The 25,587-nt window shown below is 37.2% G+C and overlaps 1 protein-coding gene across 1 annotated transcript; it reads right to left on the bottom strand.

Annotated features, from left to right (window-relative positions):
- Positions 1 to 3,560: 3,560 nt before the first annotated feature.
- On the bottom strand, positions 3,561 to 25,441 carry LOC139713825 (sister chromatid cohesion protein DCC1-like). Its single transcript, XM_071625531.1, has 11 exons — positions 25,338 to 25,441; positions 22,926 to 23,096; positions 18,882 to 19,044; positions 17,600 to 17,825; positions 16,785 to 16,923; positions 15,420 to 15,466; positions 13,457 to 13,539; positions 12,672 to 12,749; positions 5,129 to 5,214; positions 4,338 to 4,400; positions 3,561 to 3,672 (listed from the first exon to the last, which is right to left on the bottom strand). The coding sequence occupies exons 1-11, from the start codon at positions 25,358 to 25,360 to the stop codon at positions 3,561 to 3,563; spliced, it is 1,191 nt and encodes a 396-aa protein (XP_071481632.1). The 5' UTR covers positions 25,361 to 25,441.
- Positions 25,442 to 25,587: the final 146 nt, after the last annotated feature.

The raw sequence follows: 25,587 nt of genomic DNA, 5'->3' as shown, positions 1-25,587 counted from the left end.
TTTTGATATATTCTGTTCACTTTTGCCTTTGTTTTCATCTTTGTGCCTGTTCTGTGTTTTGTCAGTGTTTTCTTTTGTCCAATGACAAGGGATGTAACAACAGTCTGACCCATTAAAAGAATAATAAAACATTGATTCTCCCCACACTTGGAAGTGTACTTTTGACTGGTTCTGAACCAGGGGATTTCGGCAGCTTGAGTGACTGATTGTCTGTTTGGATTAGTGTGGGAGATGAGTAAAAGTGTGGAGAGTGAAAGTGTTAGAGGTAATATGGAAGAAGAATGTGAGTGTGGAATGTGAGTGACAATGTGGAAAGGGAGTGACATGGAAGACAAGTGACTTTGCGGAAGATGAATGCAAATGTGGAAGGTGATAGAAGATGTTGAATGTGAGTGAAGGTGTGGAAGAATTTGATGAATATAAGTGTGGAAGGCGATTGAAAATGTAGAAAGAGTGAGCGACGTGGAAGGTGAATGTTAATGTTGAAGGTGTGGAAAGTGAGTGATGTTGATATAGTATGAAGGTGCAGAAGATGAATGTATAAAAACAGGGGCTGCAGAACCATAGGGAATGGAAAAAAACCCCAGAAAATTGAGAAAAAAAAGAAAAAAAAAATTGAAATCAAATCATAACACCCATTACTTTTGTAAGTTTTTAAGTCCGTAAATTCTTCCAATCTAAACTGAGAGGAGGTACTGTTGACCCTTAATCCCCCCCCCCCAAAAAAAAAAAATGAATTAAGTTCTGCAGCCCCCTATAAAAGTTCCCCAAGTTTTTCACATACATGTGCAACACACCACACTAGCAAGAAATGCATCATGAAAATATAGTCATACATTTCAAACACAAAGATATGTATATAATATACAAGTAGTACAAGTACAGGTACCTGGTATGCTAAAGTACATTTTGTACTTCTGTTTATTTTACATGTACTTTTGCATGCTCACCGTAAAGCAGAATATAATTGTACATAAACAATCCAGTGAATCCAGGCAAACATCAAATATATACACAATTGCCTTTTTACTTTTTATTGATGGGCCTACTGTATGTGTGACATAACAGCATCTGGAATTGTGATTTTATAACAGACGGGGTTTTTTCCAGTACAGTATACAAATGTAGGTACTATGTAATCTCAAATGTATGTACACTGTAATTTGAGCCCAAAGAGCTTCATAAACACATTACAAATTGTATATAGATGATGACTGGCGGGGGAGGGAACATTTGGTACATGTTCCTGACAACAAAAGTCATCATCTGTTATATTATATGGGTTAGTCAAATACGTCAACGTCAACCACCAGCACAACGCACTCGATCGCTTGCTCGCTTGTTGCAGAGCTATAGAGCCAAATTCACTGTGCGCGCGCAGTCCTAGGCCTTCTGTCATTTGTTACGTGAAAATGTTTTCCCATGGGGAAAACATTACAAAAATGTTTGCCCATGGGCAAACATAAGGAATGTTCCTCCATCACGTGACTGTGTTTAGCCAATCACTATTAAACCAGTATTTGACTAACCCATTTAATATAATGCAATGTATTCTGTTGGACCATCAAACCTGCCCACAACTGGGTTTGCTCGAAGAATGCTTAAGGATTGTGCTCAATGATGCACCCAAGATGTGTACTGCCATCTTATCATGTGAGAAAATAAACCAACAAACAATGATACATACAATGTACACTGTACACCTATGATACAATATTTTTTCTATATACAAATTTTTAAAGGTTACAAGACCCGACAGTGCAAGAGCTTGCATGAGGTAGACGGCAAGATGCTGTCCAACGAAGCAAAGTTAAGTTAAAATTTCATCATTCAAACATTGCAAAATCTTGTTCCACTTCCTGTCATAGACCATTCCCTACGGTGTATTTGTTTTATCATTTTGTTATGCATATTCTGCAAAATTAAAATGCAACTAAAATATCCAGTTTCACATCCCAGTAGTTTCTTTAACACTAACCAGGCCAGGCTTTTTGTCCTGTTCTGTTCAGAAAATAAAGCTAATGGCATCCTAATTTTTAGTGACTTTGTTCCTTGTAGCATTCCTAACAATGTACTTGAAAAAAAATGGTATCAAAGTTAATTTCTTATGAATTCTATTGTTTTATGAATTTCTTATGTATTTCTTTGTTTTTCGACTTTTTGTTTTTGTTTTTTCATATTTTTTCATCAAAATTTATAACAACCCATTTTAGGCATAATTATGCTAAAATTAATTGATTTCAGCCATTGAAAGTGAAAATAATCACATCTTTTTGAAGAAGGTGAGAAAACTCTATTTGTATAGACTTCGTACTCAAAATCACGTTTTTAAGCCATTTTCTTTCTGACAAGCATGTATTAAATCTCGTACAGCGTCGTAACGGTATGTCTGATTTTTGCAACAATGGTGTCATAAGATGTGCGAGACTTGAAAGAAAAAAGTCAGCAAGCTGCGCGGTCAAAAAATTTCATGTGGCAGAATGGTCGTGGAAAATGTCGAAGGGGGTTGATTGAAACCCCCCCCCCCTCCCCCCCACTTCCAGTGTTAAAGTTCAAAACTCTTCTCAACACATTTCTGTTTAAAAAGTATTATGAATGAGTTTTGGTTTTGAAAACTCCAACAGCTGCGGTACATACAGTACATTTCCTTTTTCCATTTTCAACCTTCTCTCTTTAAAGAGCAAAGAGACACTACGGTACTGTTATGCGCTATACATATAAAGCACTGAATATATATATATGTGACCCTGCACCTCAAAGCAAGCAAAAAGTCGCCAGACATGAATTTTTAGTTAAGATCATATTCTGAAAGAGCAGAGTTTAAGCTTTAAAATGATATATAACTCAAATCAAATGGAATCTCCTAACCTATCTGAATATTGGAAAGAAAGCACAAACTCAGGAAAAGTGTGAACTGAGAAAAGAGGCTCTGAAGAACAGTATCTATAATTCAAGCGCTTAATCTTTACCAAACCGTGCTGGCTGTGCGATGAATGGGACAAAAAACATGAAGTAAACCACCAGAGTAACAACAATGAAGAGATTATCAGATTACACTGAAATTAAGCATGCCTCATTAACACATTCTGTCCATAATTAATGCCAACTTTCAAAGCAGTAGGACCATCCTTTCGAAAGTTATTAGAGTTGAAAGTGAAGAGTGTGGACAAGGTTTTTCAGAAATGAAAAAGGGATTCTAAAGACACACCTAATCACGCTATTCTACCAAAAATGTTCGAGATAAACTGATTAAAAAACACACTTTCCTGCCCATTTTATGATACCAAATTTTAGCATAATGTAAAAGAAGACCCGCTCTTTCAGAACATATGAAAAAGTCAAGTTCGGCTAGGTTGACCCATTTCACTTATTTTCAGTCCTCACGCAAAATCAGTGTGTGCGACTTTATGTTCCTTTTGAGGTGCACGGTCACATATGGTGAAAGCTTTGGAGTCTTTAATAATCAGCCACTCTTTATGGCTACTAGCTTTGAGAAATGTATTCACAATAAAAGAAGAAGAAGAAACCATCCAAGATTCCAAAGCATGAGGCTCTCATAATCATTTGACAGGCCTCTTTGAGTTGTACATCCTCACACCACCTGCGTTGAGCGATGTCCGACAGTTTCTTTGCAGAAGAACCCCCACGGATAGTTTCTCCGTAGCCAGGCCCCTGTAAGTTGTGGTAAATATTACACACACACACACAGTAACCCCAGAAAATCAAAATGAGAGCAAATATCAAAGGTCAAATATGACCTAGCGAAGTAAAACAATCTACAATGTGCTGTATGGTCTCTAGCATTGTATGCTGTTTGCCCAGGCATAGGATGTGATACGGCAAACATAACAGGCTTGAAATGTGTGATGTTTCCATGGCATTATCACATATTATATCACATATCGATTATATTCATTCATATATTTGATTTTGAAATGTTTGTACAGTATAGTTGCTCAAAACAGTATTCAATTATAAATACTGGTAACTACATGCACTACACTCACATCTACAATGTACATTGTTTTACCTGAAGAAGTACTTGTCAAAGGAAACATTTCAGACACAACCACATAACTGGACACATATCATCATTGGTTTTCTTTTACCTATTACTGTACCGGAATTTGAAAAGAAAACAGTACAGAAAGACAATGATGATACAAACAACCTCATCATACATTATCACATTCTCTCCATCGTTTAGCACTTACACTGTGATTTTAATATCAAACAAGACAGAACATCCAAAACAAAACAAAACAAAACAAAACAAAACAAAACAACCAAACAAAGCATTATAAACAAAAATATGGAATGAAATGAGAAAGACTCACTCAATGTATGGAGTAATCTCATCCAGAGTCCATTTCTCCTTCATCTTGAACAGCATGTTGAATCTACAATATTTGTATGACCAGCAAAACAGAGTGAAGACTAGACAAATTCCTTAATTTCAGGAAATCTACCAAGGTACTTTTTATTTACAGTACGAGGAGCAGTATAGTACAAGAAGCATAAAGTCTCTATTAATCCATTCCTTACGTTCCCGTTATACCAGGTTCCTGTTGTGTCAACTGATAAACGGTAACCTAGAGTTGATACGAATATGCAAATGGTGAAGTGTTGATATTATCCAATCACAATGTGCCATATAGATTGTACATAAAATTCAAAATTTCCAGTTTTTCATTCATACACAAAATGTATACCCTTGTCTCAAATCCTGATAGGCCCCACATCTGACTGATCATTATTTTGAAGTTATTCAACCACGATAACATTTTCACACATGAATGATAGAAAATTGAATTTTCAGCATTTTTTTGTTGTTGTTATTGTACACAGTCAATGGAAATTTATTAGATGATGACATCATCAGCTCACTCTTTTGCATATTCATATCAACTGAGCAAGAACTGTTCTGCAGAAATTAGCTCAACTTCACAATTTCATAACTTCCCTAATTTCTATCCAATTTATCAAATTTTCAGTGTTGTATAATAATTATATTTGTAAGATTTTACTCGTTCCTCCAGAATGACTATTCTATAACTGGTCTAGAATTCCCCTTTAAATCACCACCTGTCAAGCCAGTACAGTGGAATTCAAAGGGTCAAGCACTGACCTCTCCTTCTCATCCTCGGGGAGAGCAGACACTGGATAGTACCACGTCACTGCTGGGGAGCTTGACCGGTCAATCAGAGCCAATCCCTGTATCAAAAAAACCCCAACATGACAACGAAATGAACATTCATTGCAACTGATTGACAAATTGCCCTACATCGACGTAAATATAATGCATACGCACTAAATTGATCAGTGTTTTTGTAAAAATCATATTTTATCATGGCTACTACTAAAACACTGATCAATTCAGTGCTTATTTACGTCAATGTAGGGCAATTTGTCAATCAGTTGAAATGAAAAACATCTCGATGAAAGAATTTCATGAATTTGAAATGAACACTTTGTAGCAGCACGTACCCCGTTAGTTTGACAATAAGTCACCGGCCGAGAGAGGGAGCTATTTTAATCGGTATAATCAAGCTACTCTCTCCGGACGCTCCCCGATGGCAAAAGAAACAAAAGAACTAATTTTTGCTGACCAGTCCTTTGACCGAGGTTATGTAAAAAGGTACACGTAGGCTTATCCCATAATACTTGCCACGTAGCCCCCTTTCCCTAACATTAACCGTGGACATAGCTTTTGCTCTCACTCTGGCTCCTCAACCTCCAAAGGAGATGGACATAGACCATCGCTCTCCTGCGTCCGATACAAAAGGGAGATGTAATATTATACTTTCCAGAGTCAAGTCCATTCCTTATTGAGTCAGTTTTACATTGTACTATAATTCTTGGAGTTCATACATGTCTATTTTACACCACATCGGTGAGGTGCATGTTTCCAGCAACATTAATTCTAAATAGTTGTGGAACAATTATTACGGAAGAGGAGTTGCCTTCCTGTCATATTTGCGGACGCTGCATAAGGCTTGCATCAGAGCTCATCATCTCGCATCTCCTCTCATCGTCAACCCCGTCGTCAATGACTGAGGATGAACTTCATCCATTTCCAGCTCACGACGAATTAGCGTAAATTTATTGTGAATCTCCAAGTTGGGATCGCATCCTTAACAATCGATGTCAACGCTATTGATGTGAGTGCCGGGCGACGACAAGGCGGCGAACACCGGTCCCGTTCCAGACAGTGCGTGTACACGTCAGCATCTCGACCCGGAGCTCATCGTGGCAGTGCACTGCAGTTCGCGATCGCGATCGAGGTCCCCTTTGAGAGTGACGTGGCCACTATTTCACCCTGGAAGCGACTAGGGACTCTGTTCGGACTGTCGCGGTGGTTCGTACCTTATGCACCCTTTTATTTGTATTACTGCTCCTGATAATTATAACCACATGTATGTCCCCTCAATTTTAAGACCTCCTTTTATAATTTGGTGTAATTGCTCATGGAGAGTCGTATATAACCAATACACTGATTAATTCATATTCTGGGGGAAATACCCTATAATTATCACCTGCGTGTGATATAATGATGTACACGACAATAAAGCGTGTATATACTATTGAAACTTAAATATTCTGTTGTCAACGCCCGTTATTACAATTAGTAAGTCGAGTGGAGTCATAACTCAAGACGTTGGAATATGGCTGTATGATGAGAGTGTGTTTGGTGTGTAGTTTGTTACATCGCCAAAGCCTTGTATCGTTTCATATTGTGTGACGACATCGTGTCTACCATTAAAGTTGTTACTCGACGCCCATATGATGTACGTTTCCAGCATCTGAAAGCTCGCACACAAAGACTTTCAAAGACAGCCATGCACCTTTTTCCCATTTTATGGGATCAGCTGCCCACGGACTTGCGCACAGATTTTGTGCTTGTGAACTTTACAAACTGGCAACAAAGACTGAAATCACATGTCTCTTCCTTTGATTAGACTGTAATATTTGTATATCTAAAGTATGTATTTTTTGTTTGTTTGTAAGGTATCAAATATGGCTCATGTTACCACATCGTGACTATACTATTTGCCTGTACAAAATTGATCTTTCGTCATTGTTACAAAATGTGTAGCCATGTTAACAGCATATTTTGAATGAAAATCATAATGTTATTGTGAATTTATTTAACTCCCTCAGCATTTGAGCAATTTCATTTAAATTTTGGCACATGTGACAGCTATGAAATATATTGTGTAGTTGTGCAAATTTCATTTTCCCCCATATCTTTTATCTTCATATCAAACATTGTGTTGCCATGGTAACAACATTCCTTAATGAAAATCATTGTTTATTTCAATACCTTACTCGGGTTATGAGCACTTGAATTGAGATAATACATGGCACACGTGACTACATGCTTTATTAGTGAGCAGAGTGTACATTTTGTTCAATGTTGAGCGATACATTGCCATGGTATTCTTTTTTTTCTCCAATAGAAAACATGCAGATGATCATTACTGGTTGAGCTGTCTCCATGGGTGTTGGGTAGGGGTGTTACTCACGTTGAGAGATAGTTTTAGTTATCTATGAATTTATTATTTTTCTCTCTATCTTTCGCTCTTTCTCTCTCTCTCTCTCTCTCTCTCTCTCGCAGTTCTGTTTTGATATCTGTCCAAATATAATGAAGTTAAAATGAAATGTTGTAAGGGAATATAGTTTACATGGAAATTTCAAATTCATACATTGTTCATTAACTGTATGCATTTTCACACGCAGTATAGGTTTTGATGTCGGTAGTCATTTAAGAGCTGACATACATATATGCAATGTATAATTTTTTTTCTTAGTAGTATTTTATTTAGAAAATGACCTCTGATATCTGAATGGAATAAGAAAGATTGGTAGGTTCACATATCTCAAATTGACACTTACAAAGAAACAGTTGTTTTGTTTTTGTTTTTTATGTATGCCTGTTAATGAAATTTGTATTTTTTATATTGTAAACTGACTGTTTTGAGTGCACCAGGTGGGTTGGGGAGGATGGCCTGAGGGCCTAAGTCATTTAGTTGGCTCTTTCCAGACCCGGGCTACCCAACCTGGTGCCCCCTTACCACTCCAATGTACAATTTTCTGATTTCGAAAAATGTATTTGTGATTGAAAGCCAAATAAAATAATAATAATAATAATAACGATAAACTAGAGATTGTAATTTGTCATCACTGACAAATTAAGGTGATCCGATCTTTTTTTTAATCAATGATTCGAGTCCTGATACTGCAAAGTCTCAGCTACAACATATTAAAATCTGAGAGAAATTCACCGAAGCATAAGTAAGATAGTGCTCGATAAAGAGAGTCATGTCAATTTTCACATCTAAAAAATTCCCTCCCATAGAGATAACACGTCATAGCAAAGATAGAAAAAGAAGTACATATGACCTTTGACCCCACTTTGCACAGACAAGATGGCATCTGAGCAAAAAGTGGTTATTTTATGAAATGATCCCTGTAACATGGTCTTTACGTGTGCAAAATATGGGAAAGATAGGACATGTATTCACCAAGATACAGGATGAAACATCTATGACCTTTGACCCTAATTTACATACCCAAGATGGCGTCTGATCAAGTAGTTGTAATTTTATGAAATAATTTTCGTGACATGAACTAAACATGTGCAAAATATGAAGGTGATAGGGGCTGTTTTTCTTGAGTTATTGCAAAGAAAGTTGCAAAAAGAAAGAAATATTTCAATACATCGAAGATAAATTTTAATTTCAACCAAGTTTTTTCACGTGATCTCGACAACGTATGAAAAAACGAAGGGCACACTTACGATAGCCCTACATCTCAGCTACAACATATTAAAATCTTAGAGAAATTCACCGAAGCATAAGTGAGCTAGTGCTCGATAAAGATAGTCATGTCAATTTTCATTTCCATAAAAATTGCACTCCCATAGAGATTACACGTAAACTGGTCAAATTTGACAAGGTTACCTTCAATCCATTTTTTCGAGGTGATATCGTCATCAAATCAAAATTGTTTAATTACATTTATGAAAGAACATTTCATAAGCTACAACATATTGAAATTTGGGTGAAAATTGGCAAAGGATTAGTGAGATACGCTCGAGTAAACTTGAAATTTGATGACGTCATTTTGAAAATCTACTTTTTTTACTTTATTAAGAAATTTGATATCTTTTAATCATTTTATCAGCATAGCCAGCCCATGAAATGACATGTACAACTCATCACCTTTCAGAATATGTAAAGAAAATGGGGGGTCACCGTCCATCCTGACGAGTAAAATCCGATTTAAAATTGGCGGTTTTTTGGCATAGTTGCACTGTGTATCCCCATTGACGCACGCGCGGAATTTTGAATTTGACGGGCCCGTATGACGTCATATTGAATCGGATCGACTTGAAACTTGGTAGAAATATTCCTTGAAATTTCGGACATCCGATCCGTGTGAAAAAATTGAAAATTTCTATTTCATATTAGCTGTGCGTGCGTATATGTGCGCGCGCGTACGCGTCCGTCCAATTTTTTCAATTTTTCAAAAAATGCTCCAAATGGTCTGAAACGTGTGCAAAAAAAATTTGAGCTGGATTTGAGCATACAAATATTTCAACGCGCGCGTACGCGCGCGTTTTGAGATAAAAATGAATTTTGAGAATATGAGTAGAATGCGCTTGACTTGAAATATATGTGACGTAAATTTCATTGAAATATTCCATTCCATTAATGAGATATGCATGAAAATGTGTTTTCATATAATGACGTCATAGTGACGTCACGGTCGACTGATCACTATGATTTTACTTGCGCTGTCGTCTTTGCGACATGATACATATATGGTATAAGTCTGACATTGAGAGGCAATGCACTTTCTGAGCTAACCTCTGCACAACTTTTGAGGAGAAATAAAGAAGAAGAAAAAGAAGAACAAAGAATCAGTACAGATACAGAAGGTGATCCGAGAGGATACTCGGATCACCTAATAAAGAAAGAAGAACTAGAGATTGTAATTTGTCATTACTGACAAATTAAGGTGATCCGATTTTTTTTTCATCAATGATTCGAGACCTGATCGCAATAGGCATGACCATACAGGTTTCGTCTGTTGTTAAAAACGTTGGCCGTGTGATGTTTGAATTCTCGTTTAGAAAAGGGAGTCATATCTGCCATCTTTGGTACCAAATTCCGTATACACTAGATAACGAAGATACAACAACAAATACATACGACCTTTGACCCACCTTTACACTCCCAAGATGGCATCTGAGGAAAAAGTGGTTATTTTGTGAAATGATTCTTGCGACATCGTCTATACGTGTGCAAAATATGGGAAAGATAGGACAGGTATTCGCCAAGATACAAGATGAAACATTTATGACCTTTGACCCTAATTTACATACCCAAGATGTTGTCCGATCAAGTAGTTGTTATTTTATGAAATAATGTACGTGACATGAACTAAACATGTGCAGAATATGGGGGTGATAGGGCGTGTTTTTCTTGAGTTATTGCAAAGAAAGTTGCAGAAAGAAAGAAATATCTCAATACATAGAAGATAAGCTTTAATTTCAACCAAGTTTTTTATCGTGATCCCGACATCCTATGAAATAACAAAATGAAATAGCGCAAAGTCTCAGCTACAACATATTAAAATCTGGGAGAAATTTACCGAAGGGTATGTGAGCTAGTGCTCGATAAAGACAATCATGTCAATTTTCACATTTAAAAAAATTCCCTCCCATAGAGATAACACGTCATAACGAAGAAACAAAAAGAAGTACATATGACCTTTGACCTCAATTTGCACAGACAAGATGGCATCTGAGTAAAAAGTGGTTATTTTGTGAAATGATCCTTGTAACATGGTCTTTGCGTTTGCAAAATATGGGAAAGATAAGACATGTATTCACTAAGATATAGGATGAAACACTTATGACCTTTGACCCTAATTTACATACCCAAGATGGTGTCCGATCAAGTAGTTGTTATTTTATGAAATAATGTACGTGACATGAACTAAACATGTGCAAAATATAGAAGTGATAGGGCGTGTTTTTCTTGAGTTATTGCAAAGAAAGTTGCAGAAAGAAAGAAATATCTCAATACATCGAAGATAAGCCTGAATTTCAACCAAAATTTTTGACGTGATCCCGACATCGTATGAAAAAACGAAGGGCACACTTACGGTAGCGTAAAGTCTCAGCTACAACATATCGAAATCTGGGAGAAATTTACCGAAGGGTAAGTGAGCTAGTGCTCGATAAAGATAGTCATGTCAATTTTCATTTCCAGAAAAACTGCACTCCCATAGAGATAACACGTAAACTGGTCAAATTTAACAAGGTTACTTTCAATCCATTTTTACGAGGTGATACCGTTATTCAATCAAAATGTTGTAATTTTATGTTTGAAAGAACATTAAATAAGCTACAACATACTGAAATCTGGGTGAAAATTGACAAAGGACTAGTGAGATACGCTCAAATAAACTTGAAATTTGATGACGTCATTTTGAAAATTTACTTTTTTTACTTTATTAAGAAATTTGCTATCTTTTAATCATTTTGTCAGCATTGCCACCCCATGAAATGACATGTACAACTCATCAGGTTTTAAAATATGTAAAGAAAATGGGGGGTCACCGTCCATCCTGACGAGTAAAATCGAATTTAAAATTAGCAGTTTTTTGGCATAGTTGCACTGTATATCGCCATTGACGCGCGCGCAGAATTTCAACTTTGACGGGCCCGTATGACGTCATATTGGGTCGCATTGATTTGAAACTTGGTATAAATATTCCTTAACATTTCAGACATCCGATCAAAGTGAAAAAACTGGAAATTTCAATTGCACATGAGCTGTGCGTGCGTATATGCGCGCGCGCGTACGCGTCCGTCCGATTTTTTCAATTTTTCAAAAAATGCTCTAAATGGTCTGAAACGTGTGCAAAAAATTTTTGAGCTCGATTGGAGCATACAAATATTTCAACGCGCGCGTACGCGCACGTTTTAAGAGAAAATATGAATTTTGAGAACATGAGTAGAATGCGCATAATTTGAAATATATGTGACGTAAATTTCATTGAAAAATTTCATTCCATTAATGAGATATGATTGAGAATGTGTTTTCATATAATGACGTCATAGTGACGTCACGGTCGACTGATCACAATGATACATTAGATTTTTCGTCTTTGGGACATGATGCATACATGGTATAATTTTGAAATTGATAGGCAGCGGACTTTCTGAGCTAACCTCTGCACAACTTTTGCGGAGAAATAAAGAAACAAAGAAGAAGAAAGAATCCGTACAGATACAGAAGGTGATCCGAAGGATACTCGGATCACCTAATAATATCTTGCCACATTAACACGTCCCGAGGCCTACCTTCAAACAACTTATTTCAATACAGTAAAAAATACGATACAGGTAGGCATTCACTTCTTTTTTTTTTCTGCTGCTATCTTTTGCTGGACATGTCTTGTTTTCTTATTTACATTATTCGCACTTTTTTATCGTAAAAGTCCTAAAAGGAATCATGTGTATAGGGTGTGATGGGAGAAAGGGCGGGGGAGGGGAAGAGAGCTTTCTTTGTAGTCCCACACCTTATTTATTTTGCTGGGAATGGCTGGTCACTCCAAGAAGAAGTGTAAAACTATGTCAAGCTAGAGTAGCTCACCTTCAACTGCTGTTCTGTGGTAACCATGCCCTCTGGCACACTTTGCTGCCACACTTCCAAGAATTCTGACAAGTTGAACTATTTTGGAAGAAAAGCAAAGGAAAGCATATACATGTGCAATGATTTTTCCATATGTGCATTGTATTGTTAATTAACAGTTTTTGGACAGTCTTTGGAGAACAGCATCCATTTTTCTTCTCCCTCTTTAATTTCTGGTAATCATTCAAATGTAAAGGTTCCATTTTAAAATGGGTTCAAGAACGTAGCCATACGCACTGAACCGAAGTTACAGTGTAAGTGTGCACTCTTTATTTTCTTACTGTACATGCACACCCTTGCAAAAATTGTACAACAAAAAAGCATAACAGTATGGTGTGTTGTCCTATGACACATACAAGGTAATACCGCACAAGTAACTGCACACTCACTGATGTAATAATGCATACTTCCTTCCTTTCATTCATTCATTCATTCATTCATTCATTCATTCATTCATTCATTCATTCATTCATTCATTCATTCATTCATTCATATATTCATTCGCATTCATTCATTCACTCATTCATTCATTCATAAATTCATACATTTTCATAATTTCAGAAAAAGCTTTTTGTGAAGGTCACAGCCCTTTTTGATGATTCACAATGCACTTACTAAGGACTACTGTGATTAAACTGAACTTTATAGCAAATCTTGGTATGAAATTGATACAATTTATATCACATTCTCTTGAAAGCTAGGGACAGACCTGGCAACAAGTTGTACAACTGAGGGACCATGGTTACCTTATCTGCAGGTCTCAAGAGCATTTCTGCAAAAAGCTGACATATCTTGTCTGTATCCAAGCTACAGAGGGCTCCCTTGGGACCTGCCAAACAACATGATATGGCAACTGATTGATAAATTACCTTTCATCAACGTGTTTAGAGTAGAGCATGATGAAAATGATGGACATACACACTCAGATAGGATTCGAACCACTGATCTCTATAGGAGGTAATATCTGGATATCTCATTGGCCCCATTCACGCTGTACATACAAGTGACGCCGTCATGCCACCATCTTACCAGGCATACTCTGTGAGGATTTGTGCACATCATTTTCCAACACAGGCTGTCATTAAGGTCATGTGATGTTGTGAGTTTTGTACACATTAAATGTATGGGTGATAATGTGCATGGTAAAGATGGCAGTGCAGTGGCTTCAAAGTGATTGCCCCACGAGACATCCAGATATCTCCTAGCTATCATAGAGATCAGTGATTCAAACCCAGGACCTCCTAATTGCTATCAAATCAGGTGTTACATCACCCCGAGAGCCAGTGATGGCTCAGGTGCTGCAAAATATTCAAATCAATTACCATGGCTAATACTCTAAAGACGTTAAGAAATTGGAGCTCATTTTCATCGATATGGGCAATTTGTCAGTTACCTACATTAAAAACTGATTGATGCATGACTCATGAATTATTAAACATACCAGTACCTGTAATGGGCATTTTGCCAGAAAAGAAACACAACTATGAATGGTGAGAGCATAATGAATATGTATTGAACTGTGAATACACATTAAATGTAGTTTCTTGATAATCTTGACAATTTGTAAAGGAGAGTTTCAGGTTAAAAATTACAGGGCTGACAACATTCACTCACACATATCAGGGAGATAAAGAGGTACAATCAGGGAAATACTTGCATGTTTCATGCATCTCAATAGGTATTACAAAAGTAATAAAGTCCCAAATTGGGGAGATTATATTCATATATTTTAACATATTTACATTATTATCAAGAACGTGAAGAGGTATTAAAGCTTTCAGGAAGACTCCAGTAAAATCAGGGTGACTTTCTATCTCCTCAAGTGGTCCGGCCCAAACAATCTATTTCCCCCATCAGTTGGCATACGTAGCATAGGAAAAGCTTGAAAATTTTAGGCAAACTTCTGTCATCTACCTTCTGGCTCTGTACAGCTTGCCATGATACTACACACTTTCAAAAGTGAATTTTATTAAAGTGATGCGAAATGCTGGGGAGCTTAAATGGTCAATCAAAGCCGATCCCTGTTTCAAAAACAGGCATGTGACTTTACATAATGGTAATTTGGAACTATAATTGATCATAGAAACTAAATTGACACTGTAGCCGCATCTTCTTGATTACAGAGCACAATTCAAAGTGATTACATTGAAAAATCAAAAACAAAAGCAAATCCGCAGAAAGTGTCCTACCTACAATGGTTGATAATAGAGATGCACGCACTCGATTATTCGGGTGACATTAAATTTGTCTGCACGTGTATTGTATATGTATAAATGTGTGGGTAATAGGGTGCCTTTGACAACACAAAGGACAGTATATGACTTCACGTGTAACGCCCTTTATGGCATTTTATACAGTATAAGGAGGAAATTAATTATATCCATAATAATCCCACTACCATCACTTGCTTATTGTTATGGCTCTAAATTGGCAGTCAGAAATTGCATATAAGTAATAAAAAGAGACCAATAATGGCCTGGTACATAATACTGTCGATTGACACTCACGATTCATAATACAAAGGTGAATAATACGCACAAAGTGAAAAAAAAAAATAAACAAATGAACAGAACGTAGTTTACAAGTTCGAAGATTGTACATTCTTTTTTTACATGCACACACACACAAAAATACACAGATATTCCGAAAACGATGAACAAATGAATGAAACATGGCCATGAAAATATTGCAGTTTTATACACTTCTTACCTTGTTTTTCCTCTCCATAACACTTCAAGCAGTGGGAAATGATACATCTGACAAATAGAAATCAAGGAAATAAAGATTTTCAGGTTTTCATTTGTCAGATACCACTCATAAGATAAAATTACTAAACTGTTCAAACCCTAGAAAAGAAAAAAAAGAATATGAACAGACACACAAAAAGTCAGTGCATAATGTAACTTTGGGGCCAGAAATTTCAATTCTACTCTTTGTGTTTTTGCCATATACCAAGATTTATTACAAGCTTGGTAACATGCTAGGTGGAAGAAAAATAAAAATAGTCTTACTGAAATAATTTTATGTAAAGAGTATTTCATATTAAAATCCATTTGAAACAAAAAAGAGAAAACCGACTTTTATGAAAACTTTTTGAACAAGCCTACAAAAGATTTGAAAGCAACAATATCATCCTTTATAAATAATATATTTGGCATATCTAATTTCCTGGATGGCAAAAATTGGTGATCAAGACCACAGGTCATGTTTTAGAAAGAAAAATAACTTTTTTTAAAGGTTAAAACATATTTTCTTATTTTTATACTGGAGAAAAAAAACTCAAATGCTATAAAAATTGGAAGTCCTGAATTTGTGACAAATGTCCCTGTTTCAGGAAATTATTATATTTTTTCAACTTCCATTTTGTTCTTATTCTTTACATATAATATTTTCTTATTCTGTGTCTGATGCAAAGTTTGTTAAATTGTACTCCCATTTATTACAAGCAACCAGAGCACCACCAGGGATTTCTTTTAAAATCTGAATATGACCAACAGCATCAATGTTGTGTGTGCTGCGTAAAGCATTTTCGGACAGTGGACTACAAACGGTTAAGGCATTGGAGGGAAACTATAGCTACAGTCACACTAGCAGAAGACTGTGAAGTTTAAGATCAAGGAATCTCTGCAAAGTTTGCTCGCAGCCAAACTTCTCAACCTTAAAGCTTTAAGTCTAAGTCACAGGTATGCCTGCACAAGAAAAAAGAAAGTGTGGGCTATCTAACAAGTAGTGATTGTGACGTAACAATGCTCACACATACATCACAATGACTGTATGCTTTGGAGGCACCGCCTGCAAACAGATGGTGGACTTTACAAACTTGACACAAACTTTACAAACTCGACAAAAAGTTTCAGCCGCTGGCATTAACACTGCCCAGAGATCAAGAAGATTGGTGAGGGCTGGGTCAGGGAAATATCCCTAGTTTTCCAGGAAGTTTAGTGGGAAGTTTTGTGAGAACTTTCACAAGTTTGCGGTCACACTGGTAAAACTGGTAAAATCTTACAGATCACAATCGTAAACTTCGCAATCTGTTATCAGTGTGACAGTATCTATCAGGACATTGATCCACACCTTGGTTCCAGGCTCTCAAGGGTAGCCAGGGTCTCCTCCACGGGTACCTCATCATAGGACCAGGAATTCTCCTGGACCAGTGACAGGATGTGGGTCATTGCCTGGGACTCGTAGTCAAAGTCCAGGACTCTCCAGCAGTCTATAAATAGTGACAGACAAAACATGATTTTATTCACAATTCTCTCAAACACTTTGACTCCTCAGATGCTTTTTCTTTTTTTCTTTATAATAGAGACGATGAATTTACACTCAGATTTACAAATATAATTGAACAATATCTCCTCCACTCACAAGATGCTTAAAATACAAGATTTTAAAATTCAAGGTGACTTAAAGTACAAAACTGGGTGGTAGGAAAGAAAGATTTATTTGCCACTCCAAGCATGTTTCAAACCCATTAAACTAGCACCACCATGGCCCCCACAGCCCCTCCCCCCCCATAAAAAATAAACAAACCTAAATTGCACATGAATGCTGCACCAGTATCAACTCAACATCTAAACTGACATTACATTGCCTCTATCCTTCTTGTCCATTGTTAAGCAAAAAAAACAAAACAAAACAAAACACACACAAAGGAATCTTAACCCGCTTAACAAGCATTTCCCATAGACACTTGCCCGAGTATATAAGGAACTCGTCCTCAATGGGTTAAATAATGTTAGATCGAAAAATAAGGGTTGAGAGCATTCAATCAGGAATTTGAAAGACTGTGACAGTATCACTGTGTTTATTTTTTTCAACGCTGTTTGTTACTTGCACGGTTATTTGCTTGATATCCACACGCCATTACTATCATGCAGAGTGCATCTTACCTTTAATCAGACAAGCTTTTAGGGCCTGCAGTTCCTCAAGTATTTCTTTCTTGCTAGCCTGCACAATATCCAGGAGCATTGCCATGGTAAACCTTCGGCCCGAGTGCTCGGGCGTGTCCTCGTACAGGTTTCCGGCGAATGGATTCTCTTGCAGCAGCATTTGTAATTTCTTCAGCCGGGGCCGCAGAGGGCGCACTTCAAGATAGGAGTGCATCACACCAGTTACCTGACAAGGGAACAAAAATCAAGGACAAAATAAACAGATAAACAAACAGGAACAGAACAAAACTCACATGAAAATCTTCTCCACAGTGACATCTCTGGAAATGAACCTGTTGAGTACGGGCTGATTTTGCTATAACACGCATTTCCCATAGACACCTACCAGAGTATACTCGGGACTAGTCTTCAAGGGGTTAAAAGGAATTGAAGAAAGGAAACGAAACGAAATAAACAATGCCTCATTTAACAACCACATGGCATTTACAGACATATTTTCCAACGTAATGACACAGGTTTAAAGGAAACAGAGAGCAGGGAGAAATCTACAATGTTTGTTTTGTTCTCATTTTCTATCTGACACGATAACTGAATAGTCCGTAGCCAGCTGCACTATCTGGTCTTCCATTGGGCCCACTTGTGAGTACCGTGGGTTGGTACCTACGGGACCGCATGATAACACACAACATTGCTCGGTAAGATTTCCTTGGATTCGAACCCATAACCGCAACCCAGTCATTCGACTGTAAAGTAGGTATACGTAACTGAGCCACCTTGCTGCCCTAAAATCTGCCATACCACACAACAAGACACAACAGTGATGCATGCAATTTGTCAGAATTGTGAGAGAAATTTGCAGGAGTCATGGAACAGGATGGGGGGGGGGGAGCTAGGGCAGGGGGCTTCAGCCACCTCACATATTTGGCTCATCACAAATACAACATGGGAGGAAAAATGGGGGAAAAAGTTTGCAACATGCATGAATTTCCAAAGTTTCCGTCCTTACATTCTTTCTGTCTAAGCAGGGGATACCATTGACCCTGACCCCCTGGTCCCATAGCCCTCCCCCCCCCCACCCCCCCCCCCCCCCCCCCCCCAAAAAAAAAAAAATGTTCAGCAGTCCCTGATTTCTAAGACCGGACTAAAACCATCTCTCTTAACCCGTTGAGGACAGACTAATTTTGCTACAACACGCATTTCCCATAGAACCCTGCCCGAGTATACTCTGGACTCGTCCTTGATGGGTTAAGGAGAGAATTTCCATAAATTTTGGGGGGCATACCAGCTTTTGATGTATCCTGTTCTCTCCTTCAGGGAGGCCATCTTTGGTGAAACAATCCTCCAAGAGGAGGAGAGTGTTGGAAGTCTCTGCAACCTTGAGATCATAGGTCTTGCCATCTGTGCACAGGACGGCATGGTCAGTCTTGTTTCCTCTGATCACCAATCTGCAGCATGGGGAAAAGAAAGTATTCATTGAGGCAGTGTTGCTTTAAAATTCTCTAACAGTGTGATTACTGACCATAATTCAATAAAGCTTATTTTAATGGTATAAAATAAAACAAAAAAGAATGGCAGAAGGGATCAACATTGAACAAAAAATTAAGAAAGTTAGGGAATCTTAAAGTTTCACAAAATTTCTCAATAAATAATTCTATTGCAGCAATTATCCATGTTAAAAAGAGGAGGTAATGATGCACTGCAAATATGTGTAGATACCCCATAGAATTATGTGTAAACTAAGCAGATGAACTGCATGAATCGAGAGATGCTGGCCAATGGCTACATAGGATAGCAGTTTCTTTACTTTAATTACATGCAGAAACTTTAAATTGACTTACATCAGTGAATGGTGAAGAATTTCATTTCATCAACAATGTATTTTATCCAGGGCATTGGATAGCCATATTTCATGAGACATGTGAAAATTTGCCCTCCATACATCCACAAATCTCTCTCTTTATGAATGCAACATTTTCCGATTTTAAACCCACTAAATGTGACCGTGCACCTCAAAATGAACATAAAGTCGCACACACTGATTTTGTGTGAGGACTGAAAAATAAGTGAAATGGGTCAACCTAGCTGAACTTGACTTTTTCATATTTTCTGAAAGAGCGGGTCTTCTTTTACATTATGCTAACATTTGGTATCATAAAACGGGCAGGAAAGTGTGTTTTTTTAGCAGTTTATCTCAAACATTTTTGGTAGAATAGTGTGATTAGGTGTGTCTTTAGAATCCCTTTTTCATTTCTGAAAAACCTTGTCCACATTCTTCACTTTCAACTCTAATAACTTTTGAAAGGATAGTGCTACTGCTTTGAAAGTTGGCATTAATTATGGACAGAATGTGTTAATGAGGCCTGCTTAATTTCAGTTTAATCTGATAATCCCTTCATTGTTGTTACTCTGGTGGTTTACTTCCTGTTTTTTGTCCCATTCATCACACAGCCAACACGGTTTGGTAAAGATTAAGCGCTTGAATAGACACTGTACTTCAGAGCCTCTTTTCTCAGTTCACACTTTTCCTGAGTTTGTGCTTTCTTTCCAGTATTTAGATAGGTTAGGAGAGTCCATTTGATTTGAGTCATATGTACATCATTTTAAAGCTTAAAGTCTGCTCTTTCAGCATATGGGCAATTCCGCGGTTAGTACCGGTAACGTTACATTTTAGGGACATTCTCATGATTTAGATTAGACTCATTTCTCTATCTGTAGATGTGAAGTCTCATTAATGTCACCAGAGATCATTCTAGTGTAGCGCTAGAACAGAGCAAACAATGAAATCATTTCATGAATTATTTTAGAAGAAAGGTCTGCTTTTAATGCCGGCTAGTAACGTTACAAAAAAAAAGGACATAAAAAATTGATGAGCATCTTTGAACAAAAAGTTTGCTAAAACTGGTATAGCTTGAAATATATCAACACTTATTTTTCATTTCTAGCTTTAAGGGCAATATCTACCCCAAATATCCTTTCTCATTATAACTTTGTTTGAAAATTAAGTACAAAAATCATGGTTAGTAACGTTACGGTTAGTAACGTTACGGTTTGTCCAGTGATTACAGAATTGTGTGTTAACTCAAATCATTACATGTTTCCCCATGAGAATGCAAAGTTAAAGCTAAGAAACATCAGATAAGACATGAAACTCTTATTTCAATCATCAAACTCATGCAGTATAGTACCATTGTACTTGTACATGTTAAAAAAGACTAGAAAAAAAGTTTGCATAAATTACAAACTAAAAAAAAAGTACCACTTTTAAAGACTAGGTCAAGTGATATCCACAGTTTCATAACTTTGCCAATCACTGTTCATCATGACTCACAGTAATTCACAAAAGCAGCCTGTTTCATTGAGCAAAACAGTTAATGTGTTCCTTATCAAGAGTACCTTTAATAAAGGGGAAAGAAATCAAAGAGCAAAACTAATGTACCGGTATGTAGTGTGTACAGTGTATGGCCAATTGTGGTGTGCGTAGTCATTGCACTATAGGAATCCAGCATAATGCAGTGTTTTATATTATTGTGAAAGTAGTTTAAGTCATATGACATTTAACTCAAATAATACAGTGTATTAGTTGAATTCATGTTTATTCAAGTCTAGGGACATGTATTTTTTTTTCTTTTAGACCAGTTTGAATGTCTAATCTCTGCATTGTTCTGAAAACAAAAGTCTGTTCGCTGTACCTGAAGCGTAATTAACCGTGACAAACCATTGTATGATAATTTCAAATTGGGACAGAAAATTTGAAGTGATGGCCTCAATTGTTTTTAACACTACTTTCCACACAAAATGCTCTGCTGGCCCACAGATTCCATCAATTGCCCCTTCACATGGGAAGTGGTAAAAAAAATTTTTTAAAAATCGCTCAATGTGCACCTTGTGAGCCTTCTGTAGTGATGCGAATGCTGTAGACCCCCCCCCCCCAACATTTCCCGCCACGATTCCGCAACGCGCACAGATTTTGCCACATCGTCTCATGACTTTTTTCATTGAAGTCTCCCGCATATTTTGAGACCAAATTTGCGACGTCCGGGTACCGTTCTGCAGTTATGTAATGTTTTGCATAAATGCATGTCAACCTGAAAACAGCTCAAATTCATGATATCGTGTGCAAATCCAATGCAAATTATGTTTTTTCATTAATTTGATATTAATTAGATTGTTTCAAGCTTTGACCAGTGAAATTAATCAATTGCAATGTAGATAAGCTTGAAAAAGTGCCTGCAAACAAATTTTGGCAAAAAAAACCCAATAGAAAACAAAAGGTTAAAAAACATTAAAATACAACATAAGAAATTAACAAAACAATAAAAAACAAAAGAAACTGATTTTGATTTTGCTATTTTTTTGCAAGAAAATTGTTTGATGTGTCTTGAGGAACTCTTACACAAAGATTTAGCAATCCTTCAGTCTTTTTTATGGCGTTATAGGTGAAAATATGATTTCATGCGTAAATTTGCATAATTAGTTTACTAAAAAAAAAAAGCCAATATCTTTTTACTGTATGACCACGTAATCTTGTAGTTGACATCTGGCTCTATCATCAGGCAAAATTTTGCCAGACCAGGACCTGTCCATTGGAGTCTTATTCTCTTATTTCACGGTTACTAACGTTACAATACACACAGGCTGTGGTTAGTAACGTTACGCGGTTAGTAACGTTACACATTTTGACTGCTGTTATTTCTAACTTCTATAATGATTAGTAATACTTATTTTCATATTTCAGTTAGTCATTGGACACAGCAGGAAAAATTGAAATATTATCATTCATAGACACTTTATACTCTCTGGAGGTAAATAATTTCACTTTTTGGTTAGTAACGTTACATGACTGTCCGATGGTTGGGGAAATGCACACATGTTTGCATTTCGAAGACATGTAAGTTGATTTTACTTAATCTATCCATGAAAGCACAGCATTGCCTCTATGAATTCAACATTTGTGGCTAGAAAATAGCATTTAACTTGACTAGCTATCTTCTTTGCCATTATGGAGATGTTGCTGATGAAATTCAATCTGAAAGATTACTTGTTCAAAATTGGTGAATTCAATACCTAAAACTATCAAGATACCCTGAAAAATAGTTTTTCCTCACTTATCAATGTGTTCTTTCTGAAGTCAAACACAAAAATCAAGGAAAAAACCAAATTGAAATTTTATGGTCATGTCCCTCTAACTGCGGAATTGCCCATATGGTCTTAGCTAAAAATTCATGTCTGGCAACTTTTTGTTTGTTTTGAGGTGCAGGGTCACAAATGATACCACTGAATACCAGTAGGGCCTGCATGTAATACTATAGCATATACTACTACTCACCTTTGACCTTCTTCCACACAATTTAATATTGTGTCATCAACCTCAAGTAACCTCATCGACGCTGGGTTCAATTCATGGCCAAAGTAGAGGCACTGGGGCTGCCCTGCCAGGTCAGTGAGGTTCAGTTTGGCATTTTCTGCAATTTTATGGACTTCCTCGAGAGTTCTAGTGCTGTCAAAGGTACACAAAAATGTAGTTGTGAGTGGTAACACATTACAGGTAAAACAATAGGTCAAGTCAATTAATCTACTGGTACAGGCCTAGTTAGATGATTTGTTGTACGTGGCATAGTACTAACAAAGAGTACTTGGTATTGTTTAATAATGCTACTGGGAAAGGGTATTACAACTGGTACCCGGTAGTAAATAAAAAGTGTATGATTATTATATGATAGTTAATTATAAGTGGCTGAAGTTCATGATATTTTCTTTTAGCTTACCCGTATGGCACAATGTGCCTGCTTGATACCAATTGCTGACTACAATGGCTAGTTCCCTGGGGTGAACCACAAGGGGTCAGCATATCAAATTTGCCCATTTTCTTGTGTGGGTGAGTAAGGGGACCACTTCACCGGGTTAGCACTTTGCTCTTTGCGATGAATGAATGAAGTGGGATCTTTAACATGAGCTGAGTGAGTCATGGGCACTGTGTAACCAGGGGTGTATCCAGGATTTTTTCTGGGGGGGTCGTAATCCAATTTTTTGGACCTTTACCTTTGCGAGGGAGCGAAGCGACCGAGCGGGGGGAGGGTGTGGGAGGGGGGTGTCCCCCCCTCCCACGGTAGGGAGTTTTTGAATTTATATCTTAAAATGGGGCCATTTGGTGCATACAAAAGTGACTTTTTTGGCATGGCAGTGCGGCTTAGAAATAAGGTATGGCATATTAAAACTAAGTTATGAAATCTACGAGGTTTTTGCCAATTTGCTGGAACACCACCTGGTCACTTTTTTTTCCTGTTGTATAATGGGTAAAAAGCCCTCGAAAAACAAAAATGTCTTTTACAAAAAGTGGACCTTTTGAAAATTTGGGGGGGGGGGGGGGGTCGTACGACCCTCCCGACCCCCCCTTGCATACACCCATGGTAACTCACACACGGGACCTCCATTTTATGTCCCATCCAAGGGACAGAGTGTTTATGCCTCTTAATACATGAGGGAATGGTAGGAATGATTACATAAAACATTGCTCAGTGAGGCTCGAAATTGAACCCAGTATCCTTGAATCTGAAGGCAGATAGTTTATGACTGAATAATAAGAAGCAAAAATTTTCTCTCACAATTCCAAATGATAACATATGTAATATAAATGGATAGAACGTCTATGTATATTTTCTTGGTGTCCTAACCATGGGCACTGTAATGTACGTGCTAGGGTTGCTGGTGCGGTTAGGTGTCCTTTGACAATTGTCTTGCATTATCATTCTGTTATCTATAGTGCCAACAATCAACAAGTTGATTACCATATGGATGCAAAGCCAAAAGAAAACAACCAAATAAGTGCTTTGCCATTCTTCAAGCATTTTCCACCTCAAACTGCATGACAACTGAAAAATTATTTGAGCTGAAAAATATTTGGCATACATACAACTGTACATACAACTTACAAGGTATATGATTTTAATCACGAGTATTAATATCAATCCACAGGAAAGTATCATGATTCATCATTATTGACACGTTCCGTAACAAAGCCTGCGCCTGCGCCTGATTGCAATGAGATGAGCAGGAAGATGTAAATTTAAACCTGTCATTAACGTATTATTGCCAAGGTGTGTGTTTGTTTTTTTTCATAACTCTATTCTATTAACACGGATGAGTCCAGACATTTTTTTTTTTTTCATGGTAGGGCATCGGCAGGCCTAAAACTACTCCCTTCCAAATATGCATCTCATTACAATGTAATGGCTAATGCACATTTAACACTCTACGACTAACCAGTAACCATATAAAATTAAGTATTAAAAGTTAACCATGCTAACTGTGAGTGTTAGCTCTCCACCTCTAACGTTACTGTATTTTCAGTGTAGGCCTACTTTTTATACTAAAAAAGACACTAGAAATAGCTATTAAAGTAGGGTCTCTCTTCCTAGGTCTAGCTAGAGTCTAGCTAGTTGGAAGTGTGGATTATCATGATCAATGATGCCACAATAAATATTATTCATAACATACCTTGGATAACATACCTTGGATGTGGGCGTAAAGTTATACTTAACTTATTTGCCCCTCGGTGTCGTCATTACATGACATTAATAACTTTTAGTTAGGCGCTGTGCAGTATAACATGGACAAAAAAAAATATCCCGTCGGGGTTGTATTTGTTCTTGTCTAGAGTCATCTGTTGTTTCATTGCTCAAGACAGCTCAATCAAAAATAAACAAACACATACACAACAATGCAATACAAAAAGGGTTACCTTTCACACTCCAAATCCCCCATTTTCAACGATGTCTTGGTGAGTCAACTGCATGCAACGATGGACTGTACTACGACTCTAGCTCCGTGTAGTGACACTGGAAGAGACTACCAACACCGCCAGTGACATGAAACCAAATAACGCGCGCTTCCTACTTCCGGTGAATGGGAGATAGTTTCTGTATTACAGACTTGTGTAGATCTATGTATGAAACCATTAATATCATTAAAGATCTAGATGCTCTGTATAG

This window comes from Diadema antillarum, unplaced genomic scaffold (assembly GCF_040938485.1).
Source record: "Diadema antillarum isolate AM-2024a unplaced genomic scaffold, OU_Dant_1.0 seq00002072_RagTag, whole genome shotgun sequence".
Lineage (NCBI taxonomy): Eukaryota > Metazoa > Echinodermata > Echinoidea > Diadematoida > Diadematidae > Diadema > Diadema antillarum.
The sequence above is the reverse complement of the archived record's forward strand: the minus strand, read 5'-3'. Positions and strand labels throughout refer to the sequence as shown.